Source organism: Salvelinus alpinus, chromosome 12, assembly GCF_045679555.1.
Source record: "Salvelinus alpinus chromosome 12, SLU_Salpinus.1, whole genome shotgun sequence".
Taxonomy (NCBI): domain Eukaryota; kingdom Metazoa; phylum Chordata; class Actinopteri; order Salmoniformes; family Salmonidae; genus Salvelinus; species Salvelinus alpinus.
Genome location: NC_092097.1, coordinates 4,532,526 through 4,551,501, shown reverse-complemented (window position 1 = coordinate 4,551,501; position 18,976 = coordinate 4,532,526). Strand labels below are relative to the sequence as shown.

Below are 18,976 nucleotides of genomic sequence, written 5' to 3'. Positions count from 1 at the left end.
ATATATACACACACACACACACACACACACACATACAGTATATATATATATTTTTTTATTATAATTTAAAAAATAATAAATATTCTTTTACATTTCCCCTAACCCTACCACCCATCCCCTAATTTGAGTAAACTACTGCCTGGACAACAACACAGGCTTCTACTTCCAGCTTAGACATACTATATACATTTTACGAACACAATGAATTTTACAATAGTTATCTTTTGTTTGTTTTTAATCCCATCCTTCAGCTCCACTCAACCCCTCCCATCTATGTCTAAACACCATCCAGTTTGATTTCTACTTGCCATATATTTGAAACTGTGCGGTTTAACAAAAGTTCTGAACCTATATACATTTTACCGACACAGTATATTTTACGTGAGTTATATTGTTGTTTTTAGTCCCATCTTTCAGCTCCACTCAACCCCTCCAATCTATCTCTTAACACAGACAAAAAAAAAGTTTTGAACCTTTCTATTCTCATAGTTTCTACAGATTGTAAATTAAAGATACATTTTGCTAAAAGTATTATTATATTATAGATCGATTGACTATGACTTTTCAAATCACCCAGCAGTGCTATTTGCAGAGTTTAGCTCCAGAAAACGTTGCAATTCTTCAGCCATTCCTGGACCTGCGACCAAAAACAAGCTACATACGAACAGTATCAAAACAATGATCTAGTGATTCTGTTTCTTCACAAACAAAATCTGCAGAGCTGCGATGGTTGTATCCCCCATACACAGTATATAACATTCTATTGGTTGAATTGTTTTTTTTTTAAATTATAATTTAAGTTGAAAAATTCAACGTTTTGAATATGCCGTCGTTTTGCGGAAACGTTCATAAACTATGTGCCATGGATTCGGTAAATCAAAATAATTTCCTAACTATTTTGCAATCTATATAGCATAACTGTACATTTTTTGGTCCTTAAATTAAACCGTTTTTTTTTGCGGTAATGCTGTAGTTAGTTGGTTGTAATTTTGGCAGACATTTCCATATATTTTTGTTAGCTGCATGTATGACATAACTCCACCAGTTGTCACGTTCTGATCCTAGTTCTGGTGTTATTTCTTTGTTTTAGTTGGTCAGGACGTGAGTTGGGTGGGTATTCTATGTTTTGTGTTTCTATGTTGGGTTTCTCGTTTGGCCTGATATGGTTCTCAATCAGAGGCAGGTGTTAGTCATTGTCTCTGATTGGGAACCATATTTAGGTAGCCTGTTTTCTGTTGTGTTTTGTGGGTGGTTGTCTTCCGTGTCTGTATGTTCCACACAGAACTGTTTCGGTTTTCGTTCGTTACTTTATTGTTTTGTATTTCAGTGTTCAGTTTTGTTCTATTAAAACTCATCATGAACACTTACCACGCTGCGCATTGGTTCTCCGATCCTTGTTACTCTTCATCTTCAGAGGAGGAAGAGGAAAGCCGTTACACCAGTCCTATTTATGATATCATTTACAAAGATTATACCTTTTTATTTTACTTTTATTCCAAAAATAATGTTTTTTTTTAATCTATTACTATATTTGAGTTGAACTATATTTGAGTGTCTTTTCTGGTGGATTAAACTGAAATTGCAACCAACTTTCTATGGCTTATTTTAAAAATAGTTTATATAATTTGGAGATTATTTCACTTTTAAATAAATGAAAGTAAGTGGTTGTAATCTGAATGAAGGGAAAAGGGCCATTCTTGACCATGTGGCGAGATTCTTACTAATCTGCAAAAAAACTAGTTCAGATCTAAGTATAACTTTTTATGACTGAAGCCTTTAGTGAGGGGTCTAAGGCTATAATATTTATTCATTACTACCCTCCGAATTCATATTCATTGTCACGACTTTCACCGAAGTCGGCTCCTCTCCTTGTTCGGGCGGCATTCAGCGATCGACGTCACCGGCTTTGTAGCCATCGCCGCTCCATTTTTCATATATCCATTTGTTTTGTCTTGTTTTCATACACACCTGGTTTTCATTTCCCCACTATATCTACTTGTATTTAACCCTCTGTTTCCCATCATGTTTTGTGTGTAATTATTTTTCATGTAATGTTGTGGTTGTTAAGCGCTTTACTTTATTGTTCCGTTTTTTGGAGCGCGTTTGTTTTTGTTGTGCTCCCGGTTTGGAACTATAATAAAGTGCGCTTTATTTAATCATACTCTGCTCTCCTGCACCTGACTTCGCCTTCATACACAGCCTGACATTCATTATATAAATAGGCCTGTTTAATTTGGACTGGCTTGCCATTCCAAATAAAATTGAATATTTTAGGTAAACTGGGATTTGACTAAAGAGTTAATAATGGTGATTGTTCCACAAATACACAGGGACTCTCCTTTTTTTGCTAACTTTCTATTCAAATGTATTGTAGTGAGATTATTTATTTATTTCGGGATATGAATACTGAGTATGTCCACATCACCGTCAGACCTTATTATTGGTCAATCTAAAAGTTATATATTTTTTAGTGATCCAATATGTAATATTAGTACACTTATCATTTGGTTGTAATCCAGAGAGGTAAGAAAAAGTTCAATGGCCAATGCAAATAGTCCGGGTATCTATTTGATTAGCTTTTCAGGAGTCTTATGGCTTAGAAGCTGTTAAGAAGCCTTTTGGACCTAGACTTGGCACTCTGTTACCGGTTGCCGTGCGGTAGCAGAGAGAACAGTTTATGACTAGGCTGGCTGGAATCTTTGGCAATTTTTAGGGCCTTCCTCTGACACTGCCTGGTATAGAGGTCCTGGATGAAAGGAAGCTGGCCCCAGTGATGTACTGGGCCGTACGCACTACCCTCTGTAGTGCCTTGCGGTCGGAGACCGAGCAGTGTCAGGCAGTGATGCAATCAGTCAGGATGATCTCGATGGTGCAGCTGTAAACCTTTTTGAGGATCTGAGAACCCAATTGTCACGTTCCTGACCTGTTTTCTTTTGTCTTGTATTTATTTAGTTGGTCAGGGCGTGAGTTGGGTGGGTTTGTCTATGTGTGATTTTCTATGTTGGGATGTTTGTGTTCGGCCGGGTAGGATTCTCAATCAGAGGCAGCTGTCAATCGTTGTCCCTGATTGAGAATCATACTTAGGCAGCCTGGGTTTCACGTGTGTTTTGTGGGTGTTTGTTTCCGTGTTTGTATTCGTGCCACACGGGACTGTTGTCGGTTGTATTCATTTTGTTATTTTGTTTCATGTTAGTGTTCAGTTTCGATTTAATAAATTATCATGAGCACTACCCACTATGCGTGTTGGTCCGATCCATGCTCCTCCTCGTCTGAGGAGGAGAACGACTATGACGACCGTTACACCAATGCAGAATTTTTTCAGTCTCCTGAGGGGGAATAGGCGTTGTCGTGTCCTCTTCACGACTGTCTTGGTGTGTTTGGACCATGATAGTTTGTTGGTGATGTGGACACTACAGCCCCGTCGATGAGAATGGGGACGTGCTCGGCCCTCCTTTTCCTGTAGTCCACGATCATCTCCTTTGTCTTGATCACGTTGAGGTAAAGGTTGTTATCCTGACACCACACTGCCAAGTCTCTGACCTCCTCCCTATAGGCTGTCTCATCGTTGTCGGTGATCAGGCCTACCACTGTTGTGTCATCATTAAACTTAATAATGTTGTTGGAGTCGTGCTTGGCCAAGCAGTCATGGGGGAACAGCGAGTACGGGAGGGGACTGAACACGCACCCCTGAGGGGCCCCTGTGTTAAGGATCAGGATGGCAGAAGTGTTGTTACCTATCCTTACCACCCCAGGGCGGCCTGTCAGGAAGTCCAGGATCCAGTTGCAGAGGGAGGCGTTTAGTCCCAGGGTCCTTAGCTTAGTGATGAGCTTTCGAGCACTATGGTGTTGAACGCTGAGCTGTAGTCAATGAATAGCATTCTCACATAGGTGTTCCTTTTTTCCAGATGGGAAAGGGCAGTGTAGAGTGTGTCTTCTGTGGATCTGTTGGGGTGGTATGCAAATTGGAGTGGGTCTAGGGTTTCTGGGATAATTGTGTTGAAGTGAGCCATGACCAGCCTTTCAAAGCACTTCATGGCTACAGACGTGAGTGCTACGGGTCGGTAGTCATTTAGGCAGGTTAGCTTAGTGTTCTTGGGCACAGCGACTATGGTGGTCTGCTTAAAACATGTTGGTATTACAGACTCGGTCAGGGATAGGTTGAAAATGTCAGTGAAGACACTTGCCAGTTGGTCAGCGCATGCTCGGAATACACGTCCCGGTAATCCGTCTGGCCCTGTGGCCTTGTGAATGTTGACCTGTTTAAAGGTCTTAATCACATCAGTTACGGAGACCGTGATCACACAGTCGTATGCAACAGCTGGTGCGCTCATGCATGCTTCAGTGTTGCTTGCCTCAAAGTGCGCATAGAAGTTATTTAGCTCGTCTTGTAGGCTTGTGTCACTTTGCAACTCGCGGCTGTGCTTCCCTTTGTAGTCCGTAATAGTTTGCAAGCCCTGCCACATCCGACGAGCATCGGAGCCGGTGTAGTAGGATTCAATCTTAGTCCTGTATTGATGCTTTGCCTGTTTGATGGTTCGTTGGAGGGCATAGAGGGATTTCTTAAAAGCATCCGGGTTAGAGTACCACTCCTTGAAAGCAGCAGCTCTACAATTTAGGTCAATGTGGATGTTACTTTTAATCCATGGTTTCTGGTTGGGGTATGTACGTACGGTTACCTTGGGGATGACGTCATTGATGCACTTATTGATGAAACCGGTGACTGGTGTGGTGAACTCCTCAATGCCATCGGAAGAATCCCGGAACATATTCCAATCTGTGCTATCAAAAGAATCCTGTAGCTTAGCATCTGCGTCATCTGACCACTACCATATAGAGCGAGTCACTGGTACTTCCTGCTTTAATGTTTGCTTGTAAGCAGGAATCAGGAGGATATAGGTATGGTCAGATTTGCCAAGTGAAAGGCGTGGGAGAGTTGTGTACGCGTCTCTCTGTGTGGAGTAAAGGTGGTCTAGAGTTTTTTTCCTCTGGTTGCACATGTAACATTCTGGTAGAAATGAGGTAAAACGTATTTAAGTTTACCTGCATTAAAGTCCCCGGCCACTAGGAGTGCCGCCTCTGGATGAGCATTTTCTTGTTTGCTTATGGTCTTATACAGCTCATTGAGTGCGGTCTTGATGCCAGCATCGGTTTGTGGTGATAAATAGACAGCAACGAAAAATATAGATGAACAATTTCTTGGCAAATAGTGTGGTCTACAGCTTATCATGAGATACTCTACCTCAGGTGAGTAAAACCTTAAGACTTCCTTAATTTTAGATTTCGTGCACCAGCTGTTATTGACAAATAGACACAGACTGCCACCCCTTGTCTTACCGGAGGCAGCTGTTCTATCTTGCCGATGCACGAAATACCCAGCCAGCTGTATGTTATCCCTGTCGTAGTTCAGCCACAACTCGGTGAAACATAAGATATTACAGTTTTTAATGTCCCGTTGGTAGGATATTCTTGATCGGAGCTCATCCAGTTTTTTATTCAATGATTGCGCGTTGGCTAATAGTACGGAAGGTAGAGGCAGGTTACCCACTCGGTATCAGATTCTTCCTACGTCCCCTATATCTTTCTCTCTTCTTCATGCGAATGACAGGGATTTGGTTCTTGTCCGGTGTCCAACTCGTTAAAGAAAAAATCTTTGTCCAGTACGAGGTGAGTAATCACTGTTCTGATATCCAGAAGCTCTTTTCGGTCATAACGGTGGCAGAAACATTATGTACAAAATAAGTTACAAATAACGCGAAAAAACACACACAATAGCACAATTGGTTAGGTACCCATAAACGGCAGCCATCTCCTCCTGCGCAATTATCCATATTTTAATAGCTAACATTTCGATGGCCACAATAAATAGATATACAGTAGAGGACAACCTTGTTTTACTCCTCTTGACTGTTTAATACTTTCTGAGAAGTAGCCATTATTTACTATTTTAAACCTAGGATTAATATACTGTACATAACTTTAAACCATTGTATAAGAGCTTTGCCAAAATGGAAATTTTCCAGGAATTTATATATAGATTCCAGTTGTACTTCATCAAAAGCCTTTTCAAGTCAACTATGAATACAAGGCCTGGTTTTCCAGATTTTAATAGTGTTCTATTGTTTCCAGTACTTGTCTTATATTATCTACAATGTATCGTCCATGTTAAAAACCTGTCTGATTTGGATGAATAATATCTGACAATACCTTTTTAATTCTATGCGCTATGCATTTTGCATCACAACACTGAAGTGTAAGGGGCCTCCAATTTTAATGGACTGGATCTTTATATTTACCACTTGCGTCCTGTTTCAGTAATAATGAAATCAGACCTTCTTGTTGAGAATCTGGTTAAAGTGGTTAAAACATGCTAATAACGGTCCTCTGAGTACATCAAAAAAGGTTTGGTGTACCTCAACTGGTATGCCATCCAGCACAGGAGTTTTCCCGGACTTAATAATAAATATTCTTCGGGATCGGTGTCCTTTCCACTGGACGGTTGAGCTAATGTAGGCTAATGCAATTAGCATGAGGTTGTAAGTCACAAGAACATTTCCCAGGACATAGACATATCTGATATTGGCAGAAAGCTTAAGTTCTTGTTAATCTAACTGCACTGTCCAATTTACAGTAGCTATTACAGTGAAATAATACCATTCTATTGTTTGAGGAGAGTGCACAATTTTGATTATGAAAAGTTATTAATAAACAAATTAGGCACATTTGGGCAGTCTTGACTCAAAATTTTGAGCAGAAATGCAATCGTTCATTGAATCAGTCTAAAACTTTGCACATACAGTGGGGAGAACAAGTATTTGATCACTGCCGATTTTGCAGGTTTTCCTACTTACAAAGCATGTAGGAAAATATAGATTCCAGTTGTACAGACCCGAAACCTGAAGGATCTGGAGAAGGTCTGTATGGAGGAGTGGGCCAAAATCCCTGCTGCAGTGTGTGCAAACCTGGTCAAGAACTACGGGAAACATATGATCTCTGTAATTGCAAACAAAGGTTTCTGTACCAAATATTAAGTTCTGCTTTTCTGATGTATCAAATACTTATGTCATGCAATAAAATGCAAATTAATTACTTAAAAATCATACAATGTGATTTTCTGTTTTAGATTCCGTCTGTCACAGTTGAAGTGTACCTATGATAAAAATTACAGACCTCTACATGCTTTGTAAGTAGGAAAACCTGCAAAATTGGCAGTGTATCAAATACTTGTTCTCCCCACTGTTCATTGCTGCCATCTAGTGGCCGAAATCTAAATTGCACCTGGGCTGGAATAATTCATTATGACCTTTCTCTTGCATTTCAAAGATGATGGTACAAAAAAAATACAGAAGAACGGTTGTTTTTTTCTTTGTATTATCTTTTTCCAGATCTATTGTGTTATATTCTCCTACATTCCTTTCACATTTCCACAAACTTCAAAGTGTTTCCTTTCAAGTGGTACCAAGAATAGGCATATCCTTGCTTCAAGGCCTGAGCTACAGGCAGTTAGATTTGGGTATGTCATTTTAGGTGAACATTTAAAAAAGGGGGCGGATCCTTGAGGGCTTTGATTGCGTCAAGATGTTCCTCCTCTGTAATTTGGCCTTCACATGAGTCTTTCTGTACAGCTCTTAATTTTACATTATTAATAGAAAACAAATCCATACAATTAACTTCAGTTAGTGGAGATGGAGGAGACTGAAACATATGCTTAAAGTACTTTGCTTCCTCTTTAAAAATATAGTTTGGTGAATCATGGGTGACTCCATTTGTAACAAGTTCAGTAAATTATTTTTGGAAGCATTTCTATGTTGAAGATTAAAAAATAATAGTGCATTTTCCCCGTACTCCATCAGGGTTTCTTTATTTTTTGCAATATTAACTAAGCAAAAAAAGAAACGTCCCTTTTTCGGGACCCTGTCTTTCAAAGATAATTCGTAAAAATCGAAATAACTTCACAGATCATTCATTGTAAAGGGTTTTAACACTGTTTCCCATGCTTGTTCAATGAACCATAAACAATTCATGAACATGCACCTGTGGAACAGTCGTTAAGACACTAACAGCTTACAGACGGTAGGCAATTAAGGTCACAGTTATGAAAATTTAGGACACTAGTGTTCTTTCTACTGACTCTGAAAAACACAAAAAGAAAGATGCCCAGGGTCCCTGCTCATCTGCATGAATGTGCCTTAGGCATGCTGCAAGGAGGCATGAGGACTGCAGATGTGGCCAAGGCAATAAATTGCAATGTCCGCACTGTGAGACACCTAAGACAGCGCTACAGGGAAACAGGATGGACAGCTGATCGTCCTCGCAGTGGCAGACCATGTGTAACAACACCTGCACAGGATCGGTACATCCGAACATCACACCTGCGGAACAGGTACAGGATGGCAACAACAACTGCCCGAGTTACACCAGGAACGCACAATCCCTCCATCAGTGCTCAGACTGTCCGCAATAGGCTGAGAGAGGCTGGACTGAGGGCTTGTAGGCCTGTTGTAAGGCAAGTCCTCACCAGACATCACTGGAAACAACGTTGCCTATGGGCACAAACCCACCGTCGCTGGACCAGACAGGACTGGCAAAAAGTGCTCTTCACTGACGAGTCACAGATTTGTCTCACCAGGGGTGATGGTCGGATTCACGTTTATCGTCGGAGGAATGAGCGTTACACCGAGGTCTGTACTTTTGAGGGTGATTGATTTGGAGGTTGAGGGTCCGTCATGGTCTGGGGCGGTGTGTCACAGCATCATCGGACTGAGCTTGTTGTCATTGCAGGCAATCTTAGTGCTGTGCGTTACAGGGAAGACATCCTCCTCCCTCATGTGGTACCATTCCTGCAGGCTCATCCTGACATGACATTCCAGTATGACAATGCCACCAGCCATGCTGCTCGTTCTGTGCGTGATTTCCTGCAAGACAGGAATGGAAGTGTTCTGCCAAGGCCAGCGAAGAGCCCGGATCTCAATCCCATTGAGCACGTCTTGGACCTGTTGGATCGGAGGGTGAGGGCTAGGGCCATTCCCCCCAGAAATATCCGGGAACTTGTAGGTGCCTTGGTGGAAGAGTGGGGTAACATCTCACAGCAAGAACTGGCAAATCTGGTGCAGTCCATGAGGAGGGGATGCACTGCAGTACTTAATGCAGCTGGTGGCCACACCAGATACTGACTGTTTCTTTTGATTTTGACCCCCCCCCCTTTGTTCAGGGACACATTATTCAATTTCTGTTAGTCACATGTCTGTGGAACTTGTTCAGTTTAATGTCAGTTGTTGATGCTTGTTATGTTCATACAAATATTTACACATGTTACGTTTGCTGAAAATAAACTGATTTGACATTGAGAGGACATTTCTTTGAGTTTATTACACTTGACCTTTCTTGAATAAGTTCCTCCATTTGTTTTTCCTGTAACTGTAATGAATGCTCATGGAGAAAAGTGTGTAGATTCACGCACAGAGTGCGGGGGATGTTTATTAAGCCGTCACAGAAGGCAGGAGTCGTGGTCACAGGCAGGCAATGGTCAAACACAGGTAGGTAGTCAAAAACAAACAATACCTCACAACCATACAAACAGAAAGAACTGAACTAAATAGGGAGCTGATGAGACCAGGTGAGAAACGAACACAGGTGAAATCAATTAACAAAAATGAAAGACAGGGCTACGTTGCAGAACACAAAGAAACAGAGCTACGTTCAAGAACACAAAGAAAAAGAACACAAGGTTGACTAAGAATAGGAAAGCAGAACCTTACACTAACTTATTATGTGCCTCTATGGTACTGTTTTTATTGTTATCTATCTGTACTATTAGTCTTTATTTTTGCTTTGTTAATATGGACTCTTTTGACCTAAATTGCTTTTGTTTTAGTATTGAGTATTGAATTGCATGGCCTCTAAAGGCACATTTAAAAGTGTCCTATACAATAAGGGGATCTTCTGTAGCTATGTAATTTCTGAACATTCGAGACGTGTAGTCCACTTGTCATTCCAATCTCCTTTGCATTAGCGTAGCCTCTTCTGTAGCCTGTCAACTATGTGTCTGTCTATCCCTGTTCTCTCCTCTCTGCACAGACCATACAAACGCTTCACACCGCGTGGCCGCTGCTACTCTAACCTGGTGGTCCCAGCGCGCACGACCCACGTGGAGTTCCAGGTCTCAGGCAGCCTCTGGAACTGCCGATCTGCGGCCAACAAGGCAGAGTTCATCTCAGCCTATGCTTCCCTCCAGTCCCTCGACTTCTTGGCACTGACGGAAACATGGATTACCACTGATAACACTGCTACTCCTACTGCTCTCTCCTCGTCTGCCCACGTGTTCTCGCACACCCCGAGAGCTTCTGGTCAGCGGGGTGGTGGCACTGGGATCCTCATCTCTCCCAAGTGGACATTCTCTCTTTCTCCCCTGACCCATCTGTCTATCGCCTCCTTTGAATTCCATGCTGTCACAGTTACCAGCCCTTTCAAGCTTAACATCCTTATCATTTATCGCCCTCCAGGTTCCCTTGGAGAGTTCATCAATGAGCTTGACGCCCTGATAAGTTCCTTTCCTGAGGATGGCTCACCTCTCACAGTTCTGGGTGACTTTAACCTCCCCACGTCTACCTTTGACTCATTCCTCTCTGCCTCCTTCTTTCCACTCCTCTCCTCTTTTGACCTCACCCTCTCACCTTCCCCCCCTACTCACAAGGCAGGCAATACGCTTGACCTCATCTTTACTAGATGCTGTTCTTCCACTAATCTCATTGCAACTCCCCTCCAAGTCTCCGACCACTACCTTGTATCCTTTTCCCTCTCGCTCTCATCCAACACTTCCCACACTGCCCCTACTCGGATGGTATCGCGCCGTCCCAACCTTCGCTCTCTCTCCCCCGCTACTCTCTCCTCTTCCATCCTATCATCTCTTCCCTCTGCTCAAACCTTCTCCAACCTATCTCCTGATTCTGCCTCCTCAACCCTCCTCTCCTCCCTTTCTGCATCCTTTGACTCTCTATGTCCCCTATCCTCCAGGCCGGCTCGGTCCTCCCCTCCTGCTCCGTGGCTCGACGACTCATTGCGAGCTCACAGAACAGGGCTCCGGGCAGCCGAGTGGAAATGGACGAAAACTCGCCTCCCTGCGGACCTGGCATCCTTTCACTCCCTCCTCTCTACATTCTCCTCTTCTGTCTCTGCTGCTAAAGCCAATTTCTACCACTCTAAATTCCAAGCATCTGCCTCTAACCCTAGGAAGCTCTTTGCCACCTTCTCCTCCCTCCTGAATCCTCCTCCCCCTCCTCCCCCCTCCTCCCTCTCTGCTGATGACTTCGTCAACCATTTTGAAAAGAAGGTCGACGACATCCGATCCTCGTTTGCTAAGTCAAACGACACCGCTGGTTCTGCTCACACTGCCCTACCCTGTGCTTTGACCTCTTTCTCCCCTCTCTCTCCAGATGAAATCTCGCGTCTTGTGACGGCCGGCCGCCCAACAACCTGCCCGCTTGACCCTATCCCCTCCTCTCTTCTCCAGACCATTTCCGGAGACCTTCTCCCTTACCTCACCTCGCTCATCAACTCATCCTTGACCGCTGGCTACGTCCCTTCCGTCTTCAAGAGAGCGAGAGTTGCACCCCTTCTGAAAAAACCTACACTCGATCCCTCCGATGTCAACAACTACAGACCAGTATCCCTTCTTTCTTTTCTCTCCAAAACTCTTGAACGTGCCGTCCTTGGCCAGCTCTCCTGCTATCTCTCTCAGAATGACCTTCTTGATCCAAATCAGTCAGGTTTCAAGACTAGTCATTCAACTGAGACTGCTCTTCTCTGTGTCACGGAGGCGCTCCGCACTGCTAAAGCTAACTCTTTCTCCTCTGCTCTCATCCTTCTAGACCTATCGGCTGCCTTTGATACTGTGAACCATCAGATCCTCCTCTCCACCCTCTCCGAGCTGGGCATCTCCGGCGCGGCCCACGCTTGGATTGCGTCCTACCTGACAGGTCGCTCCTACCAGGTGGCGTGGCGAGAATCTGTCTCCGCACCACGTGCTCTCACCACTGGTGTCCCCCAGGGCTCTGTTCTAGGCCCTCTCCTATTCTCGCTATACACCAAGTCACTTGGCTCTGTCATATCCTCACATGGTCTCTCCTATCATTGCTATGCAGACGACACACAATTAATCTTCTCCTTTCCCCCCTCTGATAACCAGGTGGTGAATCGCATCTCTGCATGTCTGGCAGACATATCAGTGTGGATGACGGATCACCACCTCAAGCTGAACCTCGGCAAGACGGAGCTGCTCTTCCTCCCGGGGAAGGACTGCCCGTTCCATGATCTCGCCATCACGGTTGACAACTCCATTGTGTCCTCCTCCCAGAGTGCTAAGAACCTTGGCGTGATCCTGGACAACACCCTGTCGTTCTCAACTAACATCAAGGCGGTGACCCGTTCCTGTAGGTTCATGCTCTACAACATTCGCAGAGTACGACCCTGCCTCACGCAGGAAGCGGCGCAGGTCCTAATCCAGGCACTTGTCATCTCCCGTCTGGATTACTGCAACTCGCTGTTGGCTGGGCTCCCTGCCTGTGCCATTAAACCCCTACAACTCATCCAGAACGCCGCAGCCCGTCTGGTGTTCAACTTTCCCAAGTTCTCTCACGTCACCCCGCTCCTCCGCTCTCTCCACTGGCTTCCAGTTGAAGCTTGCATCCGCTACAAGACCATGGTGCTTGCCTACGGAGCTGTGAGGGGAACGGCACCTCCGTACCTTCAGGCTCTGATCAGGCCCTACACCCAAACAAGGGCACTGCGTTCATCCACCTCTGGCCTGCTCGCCTCCCTACCTCTGAGGAAGTACAGTTCCCGCTCAGCCCAGTCAAAACTGTTCGCTGCTCTGGCACCCCAATGGTGGAACAAACTCCCTCACGACGCCAGGTCAGCGGAGTCAATCACCACCTTCCGGAGACACCTGAAACCCCACCTCTTTAAGGAATACCTAGGATAGGATAAAGTAATCCTTCTAACCCCCCCCCCCTTAAAAGAGTTAGATGCACTGTTGTAGAGTGGTTGTTCCACTGGATATCATAAGGTGAATGCACCAATTTGTAAGTCGCTCTGGATAAGAGCGTCTGCTAAATGACTTAAATGTAAATGTAATGTTGGAAAAAGTCCGTTATAAATTCTTCTGTCCTAGTTAAAATCAAGTTATCATCCAATAGGCTTTGATTCAATTTCCAATATCCTCACCCACGTGGAAATTCTGTAAGAGGAATGGATATGCCAATTATTTTATGGTCCAATCGCATTGTGTCCCCTATCAACACTTTTCAATATTTTGGTGCCAGCGAGAATGACATAAGAAAGTAGTCAAGACGACTACTTTGATTGAGCCTCCGCCATGTACATCTCACTAGGTCAGGATATTTAAGCCTCCATATATGCACTAGTTCCAATATATCCATGATGTCCTTAAGTGCACGAGGGTGATCGTTTGTAGTGTGATTTCCTTTACGGTCCATTGAGGTATTTAAAACCCTATTATAATCTCTTGTATTGCTTGTAGGTTTGATAAAGTATTATATATATTTTCAAAGAAGCATGGATCATCATTATTTGGACTATATAGATTAATGATCCAAATCTGTTTATGGTCCAATATATATATTTTTTATAATCCATCTACCTTGCCAATCTGTTTGGACAATTTGCACATTCTGATCAAAATAGTTGTTCATAAATTGAGTTTCTTTGCCCATGGGAGAATATATATACCCCCCGTCCTTTTTCTACAAAACTTAATCTAAAATTGTTGAATGAGTTTCCTGTAAACAATAGATATTATATTCCTTCTCTATGATCTGCTAAGCCATTACAATTATAACTAGCTATACATATTTAACAATTTACCATAATGAAAGGTTTCAGTTCTATTTATCATAATATATGTTTGTAAACTTACCGTTAAAAAGTACCATCATGATTGAGTGTTCATATAGCTGTACCATGGTATTTGCACTGCTTAACACAACCAGTCATGATGTTTTCATCCGATTGTCAAAGAATCACTTCAAAAGATCGCTCCTGTTGGCTACCCGTGCACCTTTGTCCACTCACAAAATAAATCCACACAGTGCACTGCAATTTGATGAATGGAAAGAGACATCTGTAACAAAAAAAACTGAAATTGTAATGACATTCAGCGATTGATGCGTCCACTGCTGTACACGCGTGTCTCGGTCTTGACCACTTTTCTCCGCCTTGGCAAAATGTTAGTGTTCTCGTCAAACCACAACACAATTTGGAGGCTATACCGCCCGTTTTCACTGTGTGCTCTTTTCGAAGGACGGCTCCCTGTCTCTCAGGGGCCCTGGGATCCAGGGGGACAGGGGTGGTCTGCCAGTCACTGGGACGACAACCCAACTTGGGATGGGGAGAGGTTTTAATGGGTGGAATAATGGAAAACAATTGGAGGTTTACTTAGTAGCAAAACAAAGATTGTGGACACTCAATCATTATTGTACTTATCAATGGCATGTTTACAAGCATAGTGTTAGCAATCCTGCTTATCTTTTGATGTCAGGATGTGTGCGCATCGCTCGAACGCGACGTTTCATGGTGAACAAGAAATGGCTCTATATAGTCCTGACCTGTTTCTCTGTGTGTAGCCGAAGACAGAGGTGGTACTGGGCAGTGTGAGGTTTTACCAGACATTCTAACGTACCAATGTTATAACTGAGTGCAATCCTGTCTTTGCGTGTGTGTGTGTAGCTAAAGACCGAGCCAGTGCTGGGTAGTGTGATGGATGGGATCACCATTAAGAGTCTGGAGGAGAGGTCTGAGGGTGACGTGGCCAGCCCATCCTCTACTGGCACACAGGTAACAGGTTACACTACACTACACACACAACCTCAGGTAACACTACGCTCATTACACACGGCACACAACATACAAGCAATAGGTTACACTACACTATCCACAATACACACACAAGCAGGGGTGAAAGTAAGCCAGTTTGATATGGTGCGGTATGGTGTCCCAGGAAAATAAATAGTTGGGGTACGTCGTACCGGTAAAACGTGAGCCTATCACAATGATTAGAATGTAATGCCAAGAAAACTATAGGCAATTACACCGTTATTTAACATTACCACATGTCAGCTGCATAAAAAATGCAAATTTACTTGAAAACGGGCGGTATACCCTCCAAATTGTGTTGTGGTTCGGTGAGCCGAGACCGAGACACGTGACTCATGAATCGCTGAATGTCATTACAATTTCAGTTTTTTTGTTACAGATGTCTCTTTCCATTCGTCAAATTGCGGTGCACTGTTTGGATTTATTTTGTGAGTGGAAAAACGTGCGCGGGTAGCCAACAGGAGCGACCTTTTGAAGTGATTGTTTGACAATCAGGTGAAAACATGACTGGTTGTATTTATGCCACATTAAAAGGATGATAAAAGTTATGACATATTTTTACTTGCCTACTAGGCCCACGGAGATTATACTAAATCAATAGGGATTCTATATGTAATTCTATGATTAGACCCATAACATTTTTGAAAAAAATAGAAGGTCCCTTACCGATACAGGCACACCAAGAAATCTGACTGGCGACAGGTACTGTGCTTAGCACAATAGGAGGCTGTTCCTTCTCTTGCTAGAACAAAAGCTATCCCTGCTGTGTACTGACCTGGTACCAACGATCCTGCCGTTTATACTTGTAGAATCGCAATGCTCGTCAGTGGCCAAGAACTTGACTTTGAGCCAATCAGAGAGCACAAACCTCCATGTGGGGGAGCCGACAAAAAAAATGCCAAAATAGGGCACATTTCCCAGTGTAATCCACCCCTTTTTCATCTGTATTGTTCTTACTAAAACATATTTTTATTCTTTATTCCTTTTACATCTAGCTAAGGAGTTTTGTGTTTGAATAAAAAAAAAATTGTTAGGTTCAGTTTGATAATATGCACCTGCTCATTTTGTTAGCTAGCTAATTAGTTAACGTTAGCTTGATAACTGAGCCAGGAAGTCACATACACTAAATATGAAACTAATGGTGTGGTAAGTGCAGCACAAGGCACACAACACTAAATGCTTGCCTTTACCAAGCTAGCTTTCTACCAATAATTGATTTCACCTTCCATTATCCCGTACTGCCAATGCCAGTTCGCTTGCTAGCTAATTTTGGCTAAATGTTTAGCACAACATAGCTAGCTAGCTACTCCACCGACTCTCAACAGCTAACAGGCATTTAATTATATTTAATTATATTTAATTATAATGTTGCTACCTACACCAGTTATTTAGTTGTGGTCATCTGGTTAGTATCAATAAGGGCTTACTACAAATTCTAGCTAGCTAGCAACAACATTAGCGCAGCTTGCCAGTTAGCTTCCATTAGCTACAGCAGGCACAAGCCGAACAAGCTACTGCCCCCTTGTGGCTGGAAGTATTTATGCGAGGCAAAAATCAGAGGTAAAACTGTGAACAACAAAAACTTAACTGCCGACACTCTGGGCAGTACCTGTCGGCAGTCAGATTTCTCTGTGGGTCTGACCCGCAGGAATGAAATCTTCTGCACACAAAACACACACACACACACACACACTTTGAAAAGAAGGTTGACGACATCCGCTCCTCATTCACTCAGCCTATTGAGTCCACTCCCACAGATCTACCCTACGCCTGGACCTCTTTCTCCCCTCTCTCTCCAGATGAAATCCTGCGACGAGTGAGGTCTGGCCGCCCGAAAACTTGGCCGCTTAGCCCCATCCCCTTCTCCCTTCTCCAGACCATCTCCGGAGACCTTCCTTTCCTCACTTTCCTCATCAACTCATCCCTGACCACTGGCTGCATCCCCTCTGACCACAAAATGGCTAGAGTCGCTCCCCTCCTCAATAAACAAACACTCAACCCCTATGATATAAAAAAAAAACTACAGACCAGTATCCCCTCTTTCTTTCCTTTCCAAAACACTTTCTGACAACTGTCTCAGAACGATCTTCTTGACCCTAACCAGTCAGGGTTCAAGACGGGTCACTCAACCGAGACTGCTCTCCTCTGTGTCACGGAGGCTTGCCGCACTGCCAAAGCTGACTCGTTCTCCTCAGTTCTCATCCTCCTAGATCTATCTGCTGCCTTCGACAGCATGAACCATCACGTCCTCTGCTCCTACCAGGTGATGTGGAGAGGATCTGTGTCTGCGCCAAATACTCTCACTACTGGTGTCCCCCGGGGCTTGGTTCTAGGCCCATGTCTCAGCTTGGATGTCGGCCCCCCCACCTCCAGCTCAACAAGACAGAGCTGCTCTTACTCCCGGGGGAAGGCATGCCTGCTCCAAGACATCTCCATCATGGTTGACCACTCTACCACTCTGTCCACCTCCCAGAATGCAATGAACCTTGGCGTGACCCTGGACAACACCCCTGTCACTCTCTGCAAACATCAATGTAGATACTTGCTCCGGTAGGTTTATGCTCTACAACATCCGTAGAGTAAGACCCTACCTCACAAAGGAAGCGGCGCAGGCCCTAATCCATGCAATTGTCATCTCCCGTCTGGTCCACTGCAACTCTGTCTTGGCTGGGCAGTCGAAGCTTTCATCCACTACAAGACCATGGTACTTGCCTATGGAGCAGCAAACCCTAAACCCAACCTGAGTACTCCGTTCTGCCATCTCTGGTCTCTTGGCCCTCCCGTCCCTACGGGAGGGCAGCTCCCGCTCAGCCCAGCAATGGTGAAACCAGCTTCCCCCTAAAGCTAGGGTAGCTGAGTCTTCCCGAAAACATCTGAAACCCTACCTCTATAAAGAGTATCTAAATGAAGATGAATGCACAAACTGTAAGTCACTCTGGATAAGAGTGTCTGCTAAATGACTAAAATGTAAAAATATTTAATGAAGAACATAACACACAGGTAACAGGTTACACTACACACTCAACCACACAATCCCACATGGTAACACTCAATCACAACTTTAAAACATTTCGCTAACAAAATGTGTGAGATTGTCATTGTGAGAGAGAGAGAGAGAGAGAGAGAGAGAGAGAGAGAGAGATTGTGTGTATGCGCCTGCATGTGTGTGTGTGTGTGCTATGTGTTTCAACAACTGTTTCAACTATGTGTATTTAATGTTGCTCGTCTGAGAACTGCCCATGTACTTCCTGTTGTGTTGAACCCTGACTTCTAACCAATGACCCGTGACCATTGACCTCTACCCAGGATCCTCTGATGGGTCTGCTGGAGGGGCGGGAGGATCTGGATAAGGAGGATAAACCGGAACCAGAGGCCATCTATGAGACCAACTGCCACTGGGAGAGCTGCAGCAAGGAGTTTGACACGCAGGAGCAGCTAGTCCACGTGAGTATGGACAGGACAGGAGGTTTTCCTGACTACGTGACTTGGCCTGGATAAACTCAGGGCCCCCGGCACTAGTTAGGGCCCAGAGTTTTTCTGGTCAGGTCATGAGGAAAAACTATTCCCTTCTCTCATATACACACTGTATGAGAGAAGGGAAAGGAAGGGAACCGTTGGTTTGAGTCAGTCCCGAGTAGCGGTCTCCAACTATGGTCCAAAACACAGGATCCGTGTAAATCAACCATAACATCCCTCTGTCTTCAACAGCACATAAACAACGAGCACATCCACGGAGAGAAGAAGGAGTTTGTGTGCCACTGGCAGGAGTGTTCCAGGGAGCAGAGACCTTTCAAGGCCCAGTACATGCTGGTGGTTCACATGCGCAGGCACACAGGAGAGAAACCGCATAAGTGTACTGTGAGTATACTACAGTATCCTGGTCGCTCTCTCGCAAACTGAGCTTTGAAGTTGATCGTTAAATGAATTCAAATTCAGTTTAGAATCAAATGTCAAATTCATCAAATAATGAATTTCATAGATCAGTTTGAGAGAGAGAGATACAGTATAGGTAGTATACTCACAGTGCATGTATGTGGCTTTAATCGAAATACGCTACCTGACAGTGATTACATCAGACCTTGTCTTTCAG

General features: G+C 43.9%; 1 protein-coding gene across 1 annotated transcript in view; it reads left to right on the top strand.

Annotated features, from left to right (window-relative positions):
- The window catches only part of LOC139535389 (zinc finger protein GLI1-like), a 149,411-nt gene that overhangs the window by 93,959 nt on the left and 36,476 nt on the right, over positions 1-18,976 (top strand). The window contains exons 7-9 of the mRNA XM_071334747.1: positions 14,740-14,847; positions 18,193-18,330; positions 18,595-18,744. Of these exons, the coding sequence (XP_071190848.1) occupies positions 14,740-14,847; positions 18,193-18,330; positions 18,595-18,744 (396 nt within the window). The remainder of the gene's footprint in view (positions 1-14,739; positions 14,848-18,192; positions 18,331-18,594; positions 18,745-18,976) is intronic.